This window comes from Mesocricetus auratus, unplaced genomic scaffold (assembly GCF_017639785.1).
Source record: "Mesocricetus auratus isolate SY011 unplaced genomic scaffold, BCM_Maur_2.0 Super-Scaffold_100006, whole genome shotgun sequence".
Taxonomy (NCBI): domain Eukaryota; kingdom Metazoa; phylum Chordata; class Mammalia; order Rodentia; family Cricetidae; genus Mesocricetus; species Mesocricetus auratus.
The window spans coordinates 101,990,219-102,008,029 of NW_024429190.1; the positions used below are offsets into that span (position 1 = coordinate 101,990,219).

The following is a 17,811-nucleotide window of genomic DNA, read 5'->3' on the forward strand; positions in this document are numbered from 1 at the left end:
GCAGTTGGGGGCTCCCAGCACTGACCCCAGGGCTGGCAGAAAGACTGGGGAGGCTCTGCTGTGGCTCTAGTCCTTTGTACTCCTTAGTACTTCCCTTTAGTAGTCTTCCTTAAAATCACAACTGTAATTAAACTACTGCTTTGTTTCTGAGCCCTCCTGCCAACCCAGACATTCTGAGGATGAGCTTACAGCAAATGTTCTGCAGAGTGGATATTCTCCATGAAGCATAAAGTAAGGATGGGGTGTGTGTCCCCCAGGGCTTAGGAGGGAACACGCAGAGTACAGAGCAGGCCTCAGAACCTCTGGGCTCTACTCCATCACAGAACTGAGGACACTTTTATTAGGCCACTGTGGGATTCCGGAGACCTGCTCTTGCCAGGCATCAGTGAGTCCTGGCCTTCATCCTTTCAAAACTTGGTCTCTGAGTACCCTGTCTCCATGGAGAAGGAAGTGTACTCTAGGCAAATGGAGGCCAAGGTTTTGAAGGGCAGAAAGCATCGTGGTTGGCTTTAATGGTTCATTATTGCATGAAATGGCTCAGAGTGAGTGTTAAAAACTGTCATTATGTTCCTAGTCTCCCCATTGTGTAGGGTTTGTTAGGTGTGAATACAGGGCAGTGATGGGTGCTGATCTCTGGGGGATTGTATAGTCCAGCTACAGCAGCCAAACGTGTATCCTGCAGAACTGGTGCAGACTCTGGAAAGCCAAGCACCCCTGGTTTGGGTAGAGGGATCTTGGATAGCAAAGGCCCCGTAGGGTGGGGCAGAGAGCTGGGCTTCTGTCAGTCCTGCAGGACAGCTCTGTCTTTCTACCCGATAAGGAAGGATTTGCAAGTTTAAAGAGAGGAAAAATGCCCAGGGTTCCCAGGCTTGCCCACACTTTGGAATCACCTGGATCTTTAATAAAATATAGATGCCTTGCTTAAACCATGTGTGTGATCTCAGCATTGGAGTTTTTCTAACTTCATAAGTGATTTTAATCTGTAGCAAGCTAAAGCATTGGTTACGTGTGGGCATGAGTGCGCGCGCGCGTGTGTGTGTGTGTGTGTGTGTGTGAACAATTAAAGAAATTGAGGCCATGAATTTGAGAGAGAGAGAGAGAGAGAGAGAGAGAGAGAGAGCAGAGACAGAGACAGAGAGACAGAGAGAGAGCAGGGTAGGGTTTTACAAAGCTGGAAGAAAGAATTAAAATGGATAGAAATGATGTAATTATATTTTAATTTCAAAACTAAAATGTTAAAAAAATCTTAAAGAAAAACAAAAGCCATGTAAGATCACAATGATCCTGTAGATGCAAACAACACTTGACCCAGGTCTGTTTGCGGAGTTCCAGCTTCTGACCGCTCAAGAGTAATGAGTGGAGTGAAAGGGTCCTGTGTCGGCAGGGCATTGAAAGATGCACCCCTTTGGTGAATAGAAGAGAATGAAGGACAGTTCAGAAGTATACGTTCACATGTCCATGTGGCTGGAGGTAGGTGACAGCAAGCCCAAAATCCTTGAATGCAGTAACAAGCAAACATATAAGGGGGTCAAACATTCGCTGGGCACTGGTTAATAAGAGCCACCTCTCTTACAGTGCCGAGCTCTTGCTGTCTTTCTTGTCATATGGATGTGATTTTAAATCGTCTAGGAATTGAGGCACGCCTCTGGATGTGTCTGTGAGGGTGTTCAGAGACTCACTAAAGAGAAGGACTGCCGCTGAGCATGGTCGGTGCCATCCCATAGGCTAAAACCCTGAATAGACTAGAATTGGAGGAAGTAATCCACAGACCAGCATCTACCTGCCTCTGCTTCCAGACAAGAGTGTGAACAAACCTCACATTCCTGTTGGTGCGACCATGAGTCTTATCTGCCACTGTAGCCTCTAAGCTGTGAGTGAAAATAAATGCTTCGTCCCTTAAGTCTCTTCTTCAGGGGTATTTGGTCACAGTGAGGAGAAAAGTGACCCACTAATTCTCACGAGGCTCTTTGAGCTGAGCTGTTATTAGCCCCATTTCATAGGTGAGGAACTTGAGGCCCAGAAATTCCATAATCCAGTGCTATGCAGTTGTAAGTGACTCACTCATTAAAAAAATGTCTAAGCAACCTTCTGTGCTGCCTGATGTGTGAAGAATGCACCGAATGCCCCACTTGCCAGTCCTGGCACTAAAAGCTTCACCTAAACTGCTTTGTGCCATACAGTCCTGACTTGCTCGGGAGTTATCACCGTTATCAGTGAAGAGACTCGGTTACAGCCCAGAAGAGAGCTTTTTCACTGTTTCGGAGGCTGGGGTACTCAAGACAACAGACCAGAATGGTCTAGTTCAGGAGAGGGCTGACTTCCTCCATGGAAGAGTGCTGAATTCTTTCCAGGCCCTTACATGGCAGAATAAGAAACAAGTTCCCTTGGTCTTGTTTTACCAAAGGTTAATCATCAATTAGGATTCTGCCCTCATAACCTAGTCCTTTGCCCAAAACTCTGTTGCCTAATGCCATGTCCTTGGGATTTAGGATTTTAGCATATGAGTTCTGGGGTGGGCACAAACCTCAGACCCCAACACTAAGGAAAGTGTAATAGTTAGGAAAATGGAGAGACCATAGCACTGCTAATTTGTAAAAACAATGACAAAGGAAAGTACACAAGATGCATTATTTATAAAATCGTATTTCCATACATGCATACAACCTCTGCGTATAGAGGTAGAAAATTGCAACGAAGTGTTATAATATTTATTTCCATGTGATGGGATTTGGTGGTATCTTAACTAGATATAATGTTATTAATTATAATAGCATTAATTGTAATAATATTATAACATTATAATATTATAACACATATAACATTAATTATAATAATTATAAAGGAAAAGAAAACTTATGTTTTCATATGTAGTCTTTGGCTTTTGTGGGGAACTGGAACAGTGAAACCTGACCTAATGACTACTACCACAGGGAGAATACCTGGTGTTCATGTCTGGAGAGTAAAGAGAGTCATTCATGGAACTCTAAAACATTAAACCTAGTGTAACCATGGGCAGGGCCTAGAAACATACCCTGAGAGAGTGATTGTTTGCAGGTGGCAGCAGCAGGAATTGTAGACCAGAGGCCAGTGCCTCAGCAGGCAGCACTTTCTGTCTAGGAACTCATAGCTTGGGCTGGGGGTTGTCATAGCCTGACGCACTATTTGAAAACCCTACAAGCAGTGTGATGGGGACACCAGTCTCAGCTGATGGTAGGACAGAAGAATGCCGAGGACAAGCGGTCTCCACCATTCAAGCGCTGTACTGCGCCTCTCAAGTGCCCAGGTTCTACATGCAGCATTGCTGAGACAACACACGGACGCTGCCGACTGTCACTGGCTAAAAGCTGTTTGGTTAGGATATTGTGAAGCTAGCTGCCACTTGCCACAAGCAAAATGGTGGCAGGAGAACTGACAATTTGTGAGCCCAACTGAATTTGGTATTTCTGGGTCTACAGATTCGAACAGTTCAGTTTCAGCTAATAAGAGGGAATAAGAATCCCTGGAATAAATAGTCTGTTTGAAGTAAAGAACGTTGTGACAGAAAATGGAGTCTAGGGGGACACAGGCTATCCCATGTGAAGAGTCAGTCACATTCTCTGAATTGGTCTTTGGAGCTTTCTTTTTATCTTTTTATTTTTAACTGAGTGTGTGTGTGTGTGTGTGTGTGTGTGTGTGTGTGTGTGTGTGTGTGTAGATGTTGACAGAGACCAGAAGGTGTTGCATCTCCTGGGGCTGGAGTCAGAGGCAGTGGTGAGCTGCCTGAAGTGGGGTGCTGGAAACTGAAGGGGAGTCCTCTGAAAGAGCAGTGCCTGTTCTTATCCACTGAGCCCTCCTTCCAGCCTGTGATATCTTTTTGAAATACTGCTATGTAATAATAACTATATAAAGGAATAGACTGCTTTTGACATGTTGCTTTTCAGAGGGCTTCTAGTCATATTTAATGACCTTTATGAGAAACCCAAGAGCTTAATTGCTGTTTCAGTTGTATGTACTTAAGGAGTCTACAGTTAAATGTACATGATTCTGTGAGTTTTGTAGATTATCTTTTATATTCCTTAATTTTAAAAGTTTTTCATTCTAGTTTTGATTTACAGGCTCATTAAGTTGCCTCTTTTTATCAGGGCAAGACGGAGGCTGTTCTTAAAAGCATGCAATTTACCTTGAACCTGAACTTTAATGCTTATTCTGAATGAAGTCCATGTAAAACTGCAGAAACTATGTAGCAAGTCTTTATGAATTGGGGCCTAACATGTCATTGACACATTATGAAGGGTTTTCTGTTGACTTTAGTGATGGATGAGCCCATGCTGCCAAGTTCAGCTGGAAGGAGAGCCTTAGAAATCCACACATCAGCTCTGGAATCTAGAAATTTCCTGAACCATGATTTTTGAATCAGCAGGGTGGATGCAGCCTGCATCTGTACAGGGAATGACATTTTACCAGCTTGCTTCATGGAAGTCTCTGGAACATGACCATAAACACCTATCCTCCTTGTTGTGTGTTGGCTTTAAAAGCCCCCAATGGTTTGGGGGAGGGTAAGGATTTATCTCAGAGCTCCTTGGTCCAATTTGGGTGGGGGGAGAGGGAGACCTGGCTGAAAATCCTAGATATTTGATAGTCTGGCTTATTTCTATGGTGTATTAGCACCCTATAAAAGTTACATGTCATTTATTTCAAGTTTAGAACCCTCTCAAGCTTCAGGGGCAAACCAAACCTGAACCCTTTGTGGGTAGAATTCTGTTTACCTTTGGCCAAACTCTGCTTCCTGAGTGTAAGTCAGGGAAGTGGGGTGAGAAGGACTCTGCGGACATCAAATACCTCTGACCAAACAAGGTCTTGATGGGTTAAAACTTGAATGAATCTGAAGCACCTGATTAACTTTCTGTCAAAGCACTCTCAGGCCTACACACAAAAGTATATAGTGCCAGCCAAAGTGTATTTGAGTCTTACTTCCTTCTGGCTGGGAGGAAGTACCTGAGGTGATGAACCACCATAGGTTGAAATTGGGTCAAGCAACCCCCTTCTAATAGGTATGTTAAATAGTTTCTATAAATATCAATGGCCAATCCAATTGAATAGACCTTGGGGAGTTTGGGAGATTGTACGAAAGCTTTGTTTTCCGCCAGCGACACAGTACGACTGAGCTCCATTTGTATGTAGTTGTAGGTGACCCGTTGTCCCTCTGGGTTTCTTGAGAACACATGCCTTTGGGTGTGGCCGAGGGAGAGATGACGTGTGCGCCACCATGTGTCTTTCAGATAGAGGAGCTGATGAAGGCCCTGGAGAAGACCAGACAGGAGCTGGACGCCACCAAAGCGCGCCTCGCCTCCACCCAGCAGTCTCTGGCGGAAAAGGAAGCACACCTGGCCAACCTCCGTCTAGAGAGGAGGAAACAGCTGGAGGAGATCTTGGAGATGAAGTGAGTACCCGTCCTTGCTCCTCTAGTCTCTGTCCCTCCCCTTTGGTGGCAGGAAAAGGTAGGGGAGCTGGGAGTGTGGAGAAGGAACCAACACAAAATCTGTGATTTTCGAGTAGTTACTTATTTTTTAAATTATAGCTTTTGTGCTTCTTGGTGCACATTTTTCCCTCAACATCTGTTACTTTAAAAAAAAGAAGTATACCCAGCATTGGAGTATGCACGTCTGTGTTTTGTGGATGGCGCCCGCCCTCACGGATCTGTTTGTTGCAAAGGTCAGCGACAGCAGCAGGGAGACCTGAGGCCTTGTTCAGCACAGCGGTAATCTGGGTGCTTCTTGAAGTCCATGGAAGCTTTCCTGACAAATAATGACTTTGCTAATTGTTATCCTCACAGCTGGTCAATGCCTGGCCAGTACTGACTTCCAGTGTCAAAGAGACGGGACTCCGATTTGATAGATTGATAAAACATAGGTTGAACTCTCCTCCAACATGCACACTTTGGTTCAGGGTGGAAGGAACAGGGAAGTTATGGAAGAGGGTTTTGCTTTCATTGCTTCTGCTACTAAAGTGTGGCTTGGTCCTGGGAAGCAGTCTTTCCTGTGGCCCCATGGCGTGTCCACCTACACCTACCCAGCTCCTGTTTTGCTTTCACAATGAAGGATCACAATGGAGGACAATAAGAAGGAGAATTATTAAGTGATTTGAATAATAATTGCAATGGATTTGTTCCCAAAGAACAAGTCAAGAAATAGCATTTCTATAAATGGTTGACTGAGACAATCGGTAAGATACAATTTAAACCCTACTTCCTCCTGTAATAAGGGAAGCATGCATAATTGTGGCATCTTAAGCCAGTAACACAGACTTTGAAATTGGTGGCTAGGTATGGAAGAGTGACCTCATGGTGACCCAGCAAGTCTTACACATGGTTAACATTAAACGGAGAAAGCTTAGATCATGGAAAATATGGAATGAAATATTTTGAAGGGTTTAATAATGAGAATAAAACTTTTATGTCTCTTCAACTACCTCAGTTTCTCCAAGACCAAAGAGCAAGTTAAGGTTTTTTTTTTCACATATAAACTCATATAAACTAGCATTCTGTCTAATAAAAGATGATACAATAAAAACAGATATTATTATACACCATTTAGAAGCCAGGGAACCGAGACTCCGGGAGATTCAAATAATTTGCTTATGGCCACCTGGCCAGGATTAGAGCAAAGCCTTCCATTTCAAGCTCCCTTTCTATTCTCTCATTCTCCCGTGGAGCTCCGTGTGCGTTTTACCAGGTCTGGAACTTCTGTCTGCCCGAGTCACTGCAGAAATCCTGTTGCTGCAAGCAGAGTTGGGAACATGGTAGGTGCTTACTGACTGCTTGGCAAATGACCAGATGAGATGGTGAAACCACACGATTAACCCCACAAACGTGTTGAATCCACCGGCCGCAGACACACCCCACTTGTGTCTCCTCATGTGCTGTCACGTGTGCAGGCAGCTTTGTTGTGCTCCTTGGTCTTCAAAGCACCCCCACGTGACCGCTGCACCTCCAGGAATACAATTTGCCGTCATAAGAGCCTTTCCATTCTTGTTTACAAAGGGTGCACGCTTTCCCAGTCTCGAGAAAAAGGACTAATAATGGACTGCGCTAGTTAGGAATCATCAGATCTTGGGTACGATCCTAGTACTTCTGCCCGGCAACTGTGGCAGGGACCTGCCCTTAACCTTGCTGACCCCACAGCTTCCCCCTCTAGCAGCGTGAAAGGCTGTATGAACACGGGGCACGACACGCAGAAAATGATGTGTGTCTATAAAGGGCTCCGTCAGCCAGGGAGCATGATGTCGCATTTAAGGTGCTCTGTGAGGAGTACCATTTATCTGAAATTGGATTTGTTTTTCTATAACATAATATAAGCCGTTTCCATGTATATGTTTTCCCACTCAATTTCATGACTTCAGATAGCACCTAGCTAAGGCCTCTTTGGTGAATTGCCACATTATTTCTGAAGTGTTTAATCTGCTGCCACTGCAAAATAAATACAGAATTCTTCTGTTAATTCTGTGGCTCCAAGAAACAAAGTCCTACTTCATTAAAGCCCAGTATGAACCTAATTTCATTATTTAGCTCACCCAGAAGACCAACTTATGGATGCCTTACTTGGGACTAAAATGACCTAGGCGTGGGACAATCATGCTCACTGAGGCTGCCATCGAGGCTCATCAGCCTGTACAGCTGCTCTAGCCAACCAACTGCTTTTATGTGTCACCATTTTTGAGCTGAACTAATTGATACATTGCTACGTGACATTGACTGAACCCTGTTTTGGTTGCCGAGGACAATCAGATGTGTGTTATTATTGTTGATGTTTATTAGCCATGCTATGCTAAGACTTGGATTTTCCTTTTTCTGGAACTCTTTCTTTAACCATGTCTACTAAACTTCTAAACCCTGGTAGGAAGAGAGTCACCAGGCAGGGCTGGAGGGAATAAGGATGGGGCCCTGTGTCAAGAAAAAGGCATCACGTCCTAGATGACTCTTTGGTTGTCTCCATTTTCTCTTCATTAACGAGGAGGTAGTAATACCTGCCCTGACTGCTTTATGGACGTGTTGCTAAGGTCAGGGTAAAAATAATGTACCGGACTGAGATTAATACAAAATAGCGTATGTGAAAGTACTTTGAAATCTAACATGGGCTTTTAAAGCTGAGAGGTGTGTCTGTTAAATTCATTGCAAAAAGCGAATGGTCTGAAGTTTTAGAACGGGAAGGCAGCTGGATTCACTCTCCCAACTTGTGTAAGTAGACTCCTGGGCACATAATTGCGGATGAAGAATTTAGCAGGCCCTGGGAAGCACCATGCTTGTTAGAGACCATGGCCTCAGAAGGAAGCAGGTCTTGTTCCATGCACATGCGGGGTGGCTTATATGTCCTCACGTAGAAGTGGAATGTCGTTCCACACACTCTTCCCATTTCCCTTGCTTTTGCTCTTGCCGTTATGTTTTCCTTATACAAGATTATCCTGAGCGTCAGCCATAAAAAAGATAGCCTTTTATGTATTTGCTAGGTTGTTCATTTTAGAGGTGGGGGGAGGAGGGAGGGAGAGAAAGAAAAGCAGAAAGCACAGAGAAGCAACATGAAACATTTATCATCACTCATGGCCTTAATATACAGAGAGTCGCCGAGGCACTTTGGTGTATACGTCTACCAATGTGCTTTATTTTTTTCAAGAACGTTACATTGTCCTTGCATATCTTATAAATCCCATTCCTTTTGGTTTCTGGATGTGAATATTTTCTGTATCGTAAGCCTAAAAGCATGCTATTTTGTGTTCTTAATGTATTGGCATATAGGTTTGTTGTATTATTTTGGTTCCAGTGTTTTGCTAATGTAAAGCAAGCTTTGGTAACAATCTCACTGTTTGCTATTATTGTTTTTTTGGTAATGTAGATTGACGTAAAGCTATAAGCAACAGGAAAAAACAGCACAGATAGTATTCATGTCATCTCTACCATTTAGGCATTGGTAGCAGATTTCAGATTGGCGTTGCTACAGACTGACAGCCTCACAAAGATCTACATAGCTTTGTACTGGCTCTTTGTGTGTTCTACCATGCTGTCACATGTATGCATCTGTGCAACTGCCAACACAGTCAAGATACATGCTTCCTCCACCACCACAAGAGTCTGTCGGCCTGTCTTTGGTACTCATTTACTTTTGGCTATTTCAAGTTTTGTAGAGGGTGTGTGCGCGCGTGTGCGTGTGTGAGTGTGTGTGTGCATGTGTATGTGCGTGTGTGTGCATGTGTGCACTCGTGCCTGTGTGTGTATGTGCATGCAAGCATGTGCTACATGAGCGTGGATGCCCACAGAAGAAGACTCCTGAGCCCTTTGGGCTGGAGTTACAGGCAATTGTGAGCCACCCGAGTGCTGGGAAATGAACTCTGGAAGAGCAGGAAGCCCTCTTAATGGCTGAGCCACTTCTTCAGTTCCCAGTCAATTCGTGTGCGCGTGCGTGCGTGCGTGCGTGCGTGCGTGTGTGTGTGTGTGTGTGTGTGTGTGTGTGTGTGATCATCTTGAGATCCCCTGTCATACTGACCTGTTTTCTCCTGCCATTTTCTCCAGTGGGCAGAGAGTGTTCTCCTAATCTAGATCTCGATGAGAAGGAGAAGGAGAAAACACCTGCTTCTTCTAGCTGAAAGATAACTCATGCTGTAACTTTGCACCAGGTTTCCTTTTAAGACTGGGTATTGGGAACCCATAAGCATTTGTGGGATCAAAGGTTGAAGTAGTTAAAAAAATCAAAGTTTCTCACTGAGGCTCTATGGCAGGGTGGGTACTGACCTAGTGGAAAGAGAAAATTCCCCCATACCTTGTCAAACTTGCTTGCTTAGTGAAAGGAGTGAAGGAAATTAATGAATAAAGCAGTTTATTGTGTAACCCTTAAAGAGGTTTGGCATATCACTTACAAAACCTTTTCCAAATATATGGACTTTCTTGGTTATTTAAGATACAGAGCAATAGGAAACAATGTATATCTTCCCATTTTCTACATAGGAAGTGAAGGTACTTTCATTAGAAGGGAGGGAGCCTCTGAATTTGTTTCTCCTAACTCTCCTTTAGTGTGATTTTTGTTGGTTTGTATCCTAACTACCGGTCATCATTCTCATATTGGAAAAAAACTAATAGTTCATAACCATGTATTTCCATCAAAGGAGATAATATTTACCTTTCCCTTTGTGTGAGAAATATTTCTCTACTTAAAAAAATCTAAAAGCTTTTGCTAATCCATTTTATGATATTTCATTTTTTTGGCTCCTGCTTAAAAAAGACTTTTGTTAAAAGAATATTAAGACCTTTCTAAGTTTAGCTTTAAATACTGTGCAATCACCTTACATTCCAATAACCAAGCTCAGTTGTTTAATTGGTGGCCGGTGAATTTGATATCTGTAGCTAAAAGGAATGAGGGACTGTGAGACACTGATCTGCTTGTGCATTTACTCAGACAGGTTAACCTGTCGTAGCAATTCCACAGGCAGACAGGCAGCTGGTATTTTTCATTTGTTATAAAATGCTAAGTCACAAAAGTGCTTTAATAACAACTTAACAGTCCCATAATTTGAAGTATGTCTTTTAGATTTTTGCTGGTGATTTCTTATACCTGTGTAAACGCGTTTTAAGTAAACCTCAGCGTTTTAACTCATCTGATGATTTTTGTGGAGTCCATCTTCATTTCCTGGGTATTGTTAGATTTTAGACATCTCCTCCAGATAGTCTTGCAAGCCTTTGTATACACTGAGTTGTTTTAGTTCGTTCCCGTGGGGTAAGGCAGCCGCTCAAACTCCGACATCATCTTGTTGGGCCCTTTGATCTGAGATCCTTTCTGAGAGAGCCACTCATTAGGTAAGTGCCCTTCAAAGCGGAGGCAACGTACGGAATATGATAAAAATCAATTTATTCTTTACTCCATGCCATCATGAGAAAAGACAAATCACATTTCTTCAGGGGGGAATTCTAAGTGCCTGGCAATTTGCACAGGATAAATGGAGTCTGGGAGAGGAGTTCTGAAGGCAGCCATTACTTAAAATTGATAAACTTGGTTGGAAGGGGGTTCTACTATTTCCCAGAGGCATTTTGAGGATTGAATGGGACCCTCATTTATGAAAAGTAATTTCAAGCTTGTAAGTGTGCATTATTTTGTCATTAATTCATTCATGACACTTAGAATGAAGTAATCCTATCTTCAGATTACAATTTAATTTTACTCTATAAGGAATTTTCTTTTAAACTGCAATGTTGTTTCTTCTCTAAGCAGTAAGTTATTGATAAAAACTTAGAGTACAGTATAAAATATATTAAGGATCGTGGTCACACGTCCTGAAATGTCCTAGAATGTCTGCCCAGTTTTGAAAGGCATTTGTGTTAGACGGGACGTTCAGAAAGCTTGCTGTAGCTACATAGTTACACGTGGAGATTAAAGACGGTAAGCACCGGAGGGAATACGTGTCACAAAGCCTGCTGTAGCTACATAGTTACACGTGGAGATTAAAGACGGTAAGCACTGGAGGGAATACGTGTCACAAAGAATGGCTTGTTCAGAATGGATTTTGGTCTTTGCTGCAGGCAGTGACATAAGCACAGGGAGCTGCCATTCACAATTTCTGCTTCCCACTCTTAATTCCGAAATTGGTAGCTTAATGCTCATAGCAGAAAACAAAACACTTGCTGCATATAAAACTTATAGTGGGGAAATAAAATTTAACTGTAAAGAAAACAACCTTACAAGAGTGGAATGTTCTAGTTACCTTCCAACACAAGACCCGAGAACGCGGACAAGTAGCAACTTGTGTCTTGAAGCTTTGACACTCTCAGTACTTGGCCAACTCGGCCACTGCCTTACGGTGCCGAACTGCGGGCCTCATTTCCAAGTGTCCAATCCACGAACCGCGGGCCTCATTTCCAAGTGTCCAATCCACGTTCCAGCCAACAGGAGGGAGGAAAAGGAACGGAACCTCCCTGGCCTCTAAGTTACATATATCTGCCACCCACATCTGAGGCAGTTAACAGCTCATTCAAAAAAAATAGTTGCTGAGCATCTGTGTTGTGTAAGGGCTGTTCTGAGAGCTGGGCAGTCTTCTAGGTGTTATTTTAGGGTACAGAGAAGACCCTGGACCCCAAGGGTCCTAATCCATAAACCTAATATTCCACATGATCTGATGTGGGGACGAGTGGCTCACTAGCCAGTTTTACATTGCATGGTCACACATGTCACTTGCAGAAGCGGGAGGATGCAGCCCTTGTGTGGGCAGATCTATGAACAGCTGGTGTGGAAGGCAGACCCACAGGTTAAGGAAAGTGGTATGGGGAACACTTAAAATTCTTTACAGAGTAGGAAAGAGATAGAGCAGCTGGTAACCCAGGGTACCACATTACAAGCATCTGTGCATGTTCCCTTCAGATAGACTATTATTGCTAGCCTTACTGTCTCTTGTCTTTCTTTGTCTCTGTCTACCTCTGTCTGTCTCATTCTCTCAGTCTCTCTCTCTCTCTCTCTCTCTCTCTCTCTCTCTCTCTCTCTGTGTGTGTGTGTGTGTGTGTGTGTGTGTATGTGTGTGTGTGTCTGTGTGTGTTTGGACACAATGTGATTTCAAAGACTCCTCCCAGTATAATCCCTATATTCATAAAAAGACCTGGAGCATGGATCAGTCAGGAATTGCCAGAGTCATCTTCCTTTTTCCTGTGATGAGCTCTAAATGCTGTTTGGCTCAACACTGCCACTCGTGTAGGGCAAGAGTGGACTTCCTCTGTAGTTTATGAATTGTCAATTCTTCCATAACACTCTTTAGATACAAAATAAACGAACAAAGCAGAAACGATGGCCAATGATAATATATAGGGAAAATACTGAAATGGAGTGTTATATTCCATATAGAATCAAGGGCCGTTCCTTATTCCCACAATGAGGTATGCGCTATCTGATTAAAACGCCTTCAAAGAGTCAAACAAATCCAGGCCAAAAAAACAGTAGTGTTCACTGTTCAGGCAGTGAGGTTAAACTCAGAAAGGGACATTTACATGATGCTCCCACATGCCACATGCATGACTGCTCCCACAGCCAGGCAGACAGTGTAATGGGCCCTGTTCTTACATGGTTACAAACACAGAGGTTTGGGGTCTGAACTCAAGTACAAGCATATTCAGTGCCGTGGCATATGATATTAACTTCAGTATACATAGTTTTCTAACCTCAGGCTGGAGGGACTGGTTCTCATTAAACGGGGAACAGTGGGCAGATAGATGCTTCTTCTGCAAATGTCAGGAGAGCAGGGCAACAGGCTGGGGTGACTGGGAGCCAGGGGACAGGAAGGGAGCGAGCCGGAGGAAACCTTTAAAGTCAGCTCCTCATCTTAAAACAAAATAAGGGGCACCCACCTTTTGGCTGGAAACATGAAGTGCATATATACATACATATATATATGTATATATATATATATATTATATAGTTTTAATAGTGAAAGGCATCAAGCAAAAGGGCCATTGGCCTGGTGGCTTTTAATGGAAAAACAAACATTTTCTAAGTTAGAGTAGCGTAGGTTCCCAGCTTAAATAATCTCAATCAGCAGTTAAATAATCCAAATGCTTGGGAATTGTAGAACTTAAGTAATTCCAAGCACCGCACTTCATGTTTTCTCTGTCCTTTACAGCATTCTGTGGGGCGTAGGAAAGGTCACCCTTTACAAAGGAGGGAGAGATGCATGAGGGTCTTCCATTCTTTCCAAAAAAGGCAAAGCAAAGGAGAGCATATGGCATTTTCTTCCAACCAGGAGCAGCATCGTATTGGTAGAAGTCCAAGTAGTTTGGTTTAAAGCTGCCCGCTCCAACCCCACAAAGTAAAAACGGGGCAACGACATCACACAGAAACAAAGGGACCAGAAGCACAGCTGTCATGGATGTGAGTAGCAGGGCCAGCCCAAGAACACTGGACCCATCTCCCCACCTGTGAGGCACAGGTGTCATGGACTTAGATAGTAGGGCTATCCCCAGCACACTGGACCATCTCTCTGCCTCTGAGCTGGGCTTTGGACTCAGGCGACCTCATTGATACGCTATGATTCTCTGACACCATTGCTTTCCATCTGGCATGATTTTGCCTCTCTGGAATACTTGACAAGGTCTGGAGACAGCTTTGGCTGTCACATGGAAGGAAACTTCTACTGGTATCTTGTAGGTAGAGACCAGAAATTTAGTCTACAGGGCTTGGGAGAGTCTCCAACCCAAGACACTCATGATGCTGAGTTGAGAGGCCCATGAGCAGCCTCTCTGCTTAAAGGTTAGTGTTTCACAAAGAAGGGAAAGGGGAAAAATGCTTTCCAGGTTCTGATCCCTGATTCAACTTGACATACAGTCAAAGGGGCTCACAGGGTGGGTGCTCTACTCGGGATCCTGATAGGCCCGGAAGGTGTGCGAGCATGAGGCTTGGGTAGATGAACTTGACCTCCTGGTTCTGGATGGCCACCTTGGTATTGTAGAGCAGATCCCCATGTTATTGAGCCAAGCTGTCAGGGACGCCTGATGTGGTCTAAAGTCCAGATGGGATCTGGAAGACCTGTTCCTTTTTCCGCCCACTGTTCCGTAGATCGCAGGCTTGTCTAGCTCCGGGCCTCCGTTGTCCTTTAACCTACGCTTGCCTTTGGGCTTCCCTGGCCGGATATCGGGAAAGCCATAACTCTAAGCATGCAGGGAGTGGACATCAGTGTCTACATCCTTACTAGAAGGAGGCATCACAGTAGGCCGCAGGCCTGTGGAGATGCTTGTAGAGGAGAACAGTGTGGAGGAGGCGGCTTTGAGAGCTCTTGGCCCCTGGCGGACATTCATCAGCAGCTGCTGAAATGGATCAGCGGAGTCATGGCGTGTCATGACTCTCGGGCATGCGCCTGCCTGTGCTCGTCTCCTGCTCTTCGTTTCCACTCAGGCCCCTCATCCTTCTACTCTTCGTCTTTGCTCGCCTCTCCCTAGCTTTCCCTCCCCTCTCCTCCTCCCCCTGCTTTCCCTCTCCTCTCCTCCTCTCCCTGCTTCCCCTCTCCTCTCCTCCTCTCCCTGTTTCCCTCCCCTCTCCTCCTCCCCCTGCTTTCCTCTCCTCTCCTCCTCCCCCTGCTTTCCCTCCCCTCTCCTCCTCTCGCCCAGCACTTCTCTGTGTGCTGGGGTTCAGCAGCTCTTCTAAATTTCCCCAGCATGAAACGTGTCCTGCGAGATTCGGGTTTTGTTGGACTGGGCAGGCAGCAGACCAAACATGTGGGAAGGAGAAGGACTGGATGGGAGGAGCCCTGGGAGCAGAGAATGAGCTGAACCTGGCAATTCTGTCCAGGCAGTGAAATGCAGTTGCCGTTTAGTTCCCGGGAATAAAGAGAAAGTCAAGCCTCCAGTCGATCCCATCCAGCCTCTTTTGTTGTTTGCCACGGAGTTTGCGAGCCAGCAGATAGTATGAACGGAAATGCCACATTTGGCATGATCTTCAGGCGCAGCCAGTATTCCTGAAGCGCTTAATTCAAAGCTGCAGGAGGGTTAGGCCCACCTCGAGGAACTGTTGTGGCATCACAAGCCTCGCATGCCTGAGGAACTTGGAGAGTGTGCACGCAGTGATGCTGTCACAATGTTGCGATAACAGTTAAATTGCTTTCTTTCTGCCCACTTTTCTTTTTTTCTTTTTTTTTTTTTTGTTTTTTTTTTTGTTTTTTGTTTTGGTTTTTACGAGACAGGGTTTCTCTGTATTGTTTTGGAGGCTATTGGTCCAGCCCAGTCTCGAACTCACAGAGCTCCGCCTGCCTCTGCCTCCCGAGTGCTGGGATTAAAGGCATGCGCCACCAATGCCCGGCTCTGCCCACTTTTCAAATGGGCATTTGTATTCTCTTCACCAAGCCCCGAGTTTGGAGCGGTTTTCTCCCCCTGGTTCTACCTCTGAGGAGTTTTCGTGGACAAAAGTTCCCTTTAGACACCTGTGCAACCCCCCCCCCCACCGTGAGCTAACGCCGTATCTGGAGATAATGCAGAGGTGGCACTTGCTCTCTGCTCTGCTCTCCTCTCCCTGTTCTCCCGGAAGCCATCTCTGTTTCATGATCACTGCCCACCCCTCCTTCACTGGTATCTGCTCCCTGGAACCCTTGGTGAGTTCTGTTTCCTCCAGGACCCAGACACAGGGGAGGGGAGGGGGGGGGAGGAGCTGTGTTATCATGGTCAAGTACAGGAAATCTGTTAAGATGATTTAAGAAAGGGCTCTTTCGGAAAGTTTATATTTCAAGCTGAGTAGTGGTGGCACATGCCTGTAATCCCAGTCGAGGCAGAGGCAGGTGGATCTCTCTGAGTTCGAGGCCAACCTGGCCTACAGAGTGAGTACCAAAACATCTGAGGCTACCCAGAGAAAAATCCTGTCTCAAAAAGAAAAAGGGGGAGAGAGGAGATTTATGTTTCACCTAAGAAATAATTTGAGGGTAGAGAAACGGATGGCTTAACGTCAAAGTCAGAACTTTAAAACAAAAACAAAACTGCTGTTTCCTAAAATGAGTAGTTTTCAAATTACCGTTCGGCATGAATGGCTGCTGCAGCACCACCCTTGGAGAATTGTTCCGCTGAGGTTCTGAGAGCCATCTTCCCCGTCACGAGCTGTGAAAGTGGTGCCTGCTCCTGCAGTGCTCAGGGCACATCCTCCTTCGTTCCATCGCCCTCTGGGGGTTGTTTGTCTGAAAGGGAGAGGCTCTAGAGCCGGCGTGCAAGAGCATTCTAGATGTGAGGCGCTCTTCTGGCACCGCCGAGGTGTTCTTCCGGTGAAGCCGAGAGCATGGTTCGTTTCCGGGGATGCACTCCTGGCACTTCCTGTCCCACCGCACTGAAGCCCAGGCTGAGCTCTCCTCAATGGTGCTGCCATTTGTGAGGTTACAGACTTGCCCGTGGCAGAATTCACGTGGGGGCAGTCAGTTATTTCTCTAGAGAATACACAAATATGTACCGGCTATCTGGCCAGCAGTCTGATGTCTAATTGAGGAATAATCCAAATCATCGCGTGGATAAACGTGCAATAAAGGAGAAGTTGTGTAGGGGCTGTAAGAACATAATGCAGACGGAGCTCTGAGCTAAGGCATGCTAAGTAAATGGGAAAACGGGTTGGGGGGCGGAGCTGGTAGATCTGGGTGGAGGGTGTGTTTCATGATGAGAGTACCTGGCTTTGCTAAAAACCCAGTGGCAGAGGTTGGGCCTGATCACAACAGGAGGCTCCCGTCATCCTCTGCCTTACCTCCAGGCTGCGCTCCTGCAGCTCACCCTCAGAGACTGACATTAGCTGAGAAGGCCTTTTTGTTACAGTTAGGTCAGCCGTCTGTTTGGAGAGTTGAGTGTATCAAATGCTTGCGGTTAAAAGGTAGCTTTTAACAGTTCCGAGTAAGCCGGGCGTTTCTGCGTCTCACCCTTCCCTTCTCAGTGAATCCAAGCCCCTGAGTAAGGAAGGCAGGGCCGTCAGCCTGGTGTGGATGAGTGGGGACATTTCTTCTTCTTGTTCTCTGTGGAATGGGGTGGGTGCCCTGTGAGCAGCTTCTCTTTCCTAATTGGTGGCCCAATGGGCTGGAGTGACTTCCCACTAAATCTTTTCTCTAATGTCAACTATACCTCAAAGCAAACTGAGCTCCCATATGGCCTTTGTCCGGCTTTAGCAACTGTTTCATTGCCAAGCCCCACCCCGCGGCTGGATTATTTTGAAGTAAATACCAGACATTATATCATTTTATTCATAAATACTTGAGCATAAACGTTACTTTTCAGATAAACATTTGTACAACAATTTACAAACACTTTAGTGTGGAGGAGAATTCTAATGAAGGCCTTGCTCCATAATGTTGGAAGCTCTGTGACCT

General features: G+C 45.1%; 1 protein-coding gene across 15 annotated transcripts in view; it reads left to right on the forward strand.

Moving 5' to 3' along the window:
* The window catches only part of Erc2 (ELKS/RAB6-interacting/CAST family member 2), an 880,091-nt gene that overhangs the window by 526,098 nt on the left and 336,182 nt on the right, over positions 1 to 17,811 (forward strand). For all 15 annotated transcript variants that reach the window (XR_002384370.2, XM_021231590.2, XM_013118849.3 and 12 more), the window contains one exon: positions 5,259 to 5,419. Coding sequence is in view for 14 of the 15 variants with exons in the window: in XM_021231590.2 (XP_021087249.1) it covers positions 5,259 to 5,419 (161 nt within the window). In the remaining variant the exon portion in view is untranslated. The remainder of the gene's footprint in view (positions 1 to 5,258; positions 5,420 to 17,811) is intronic.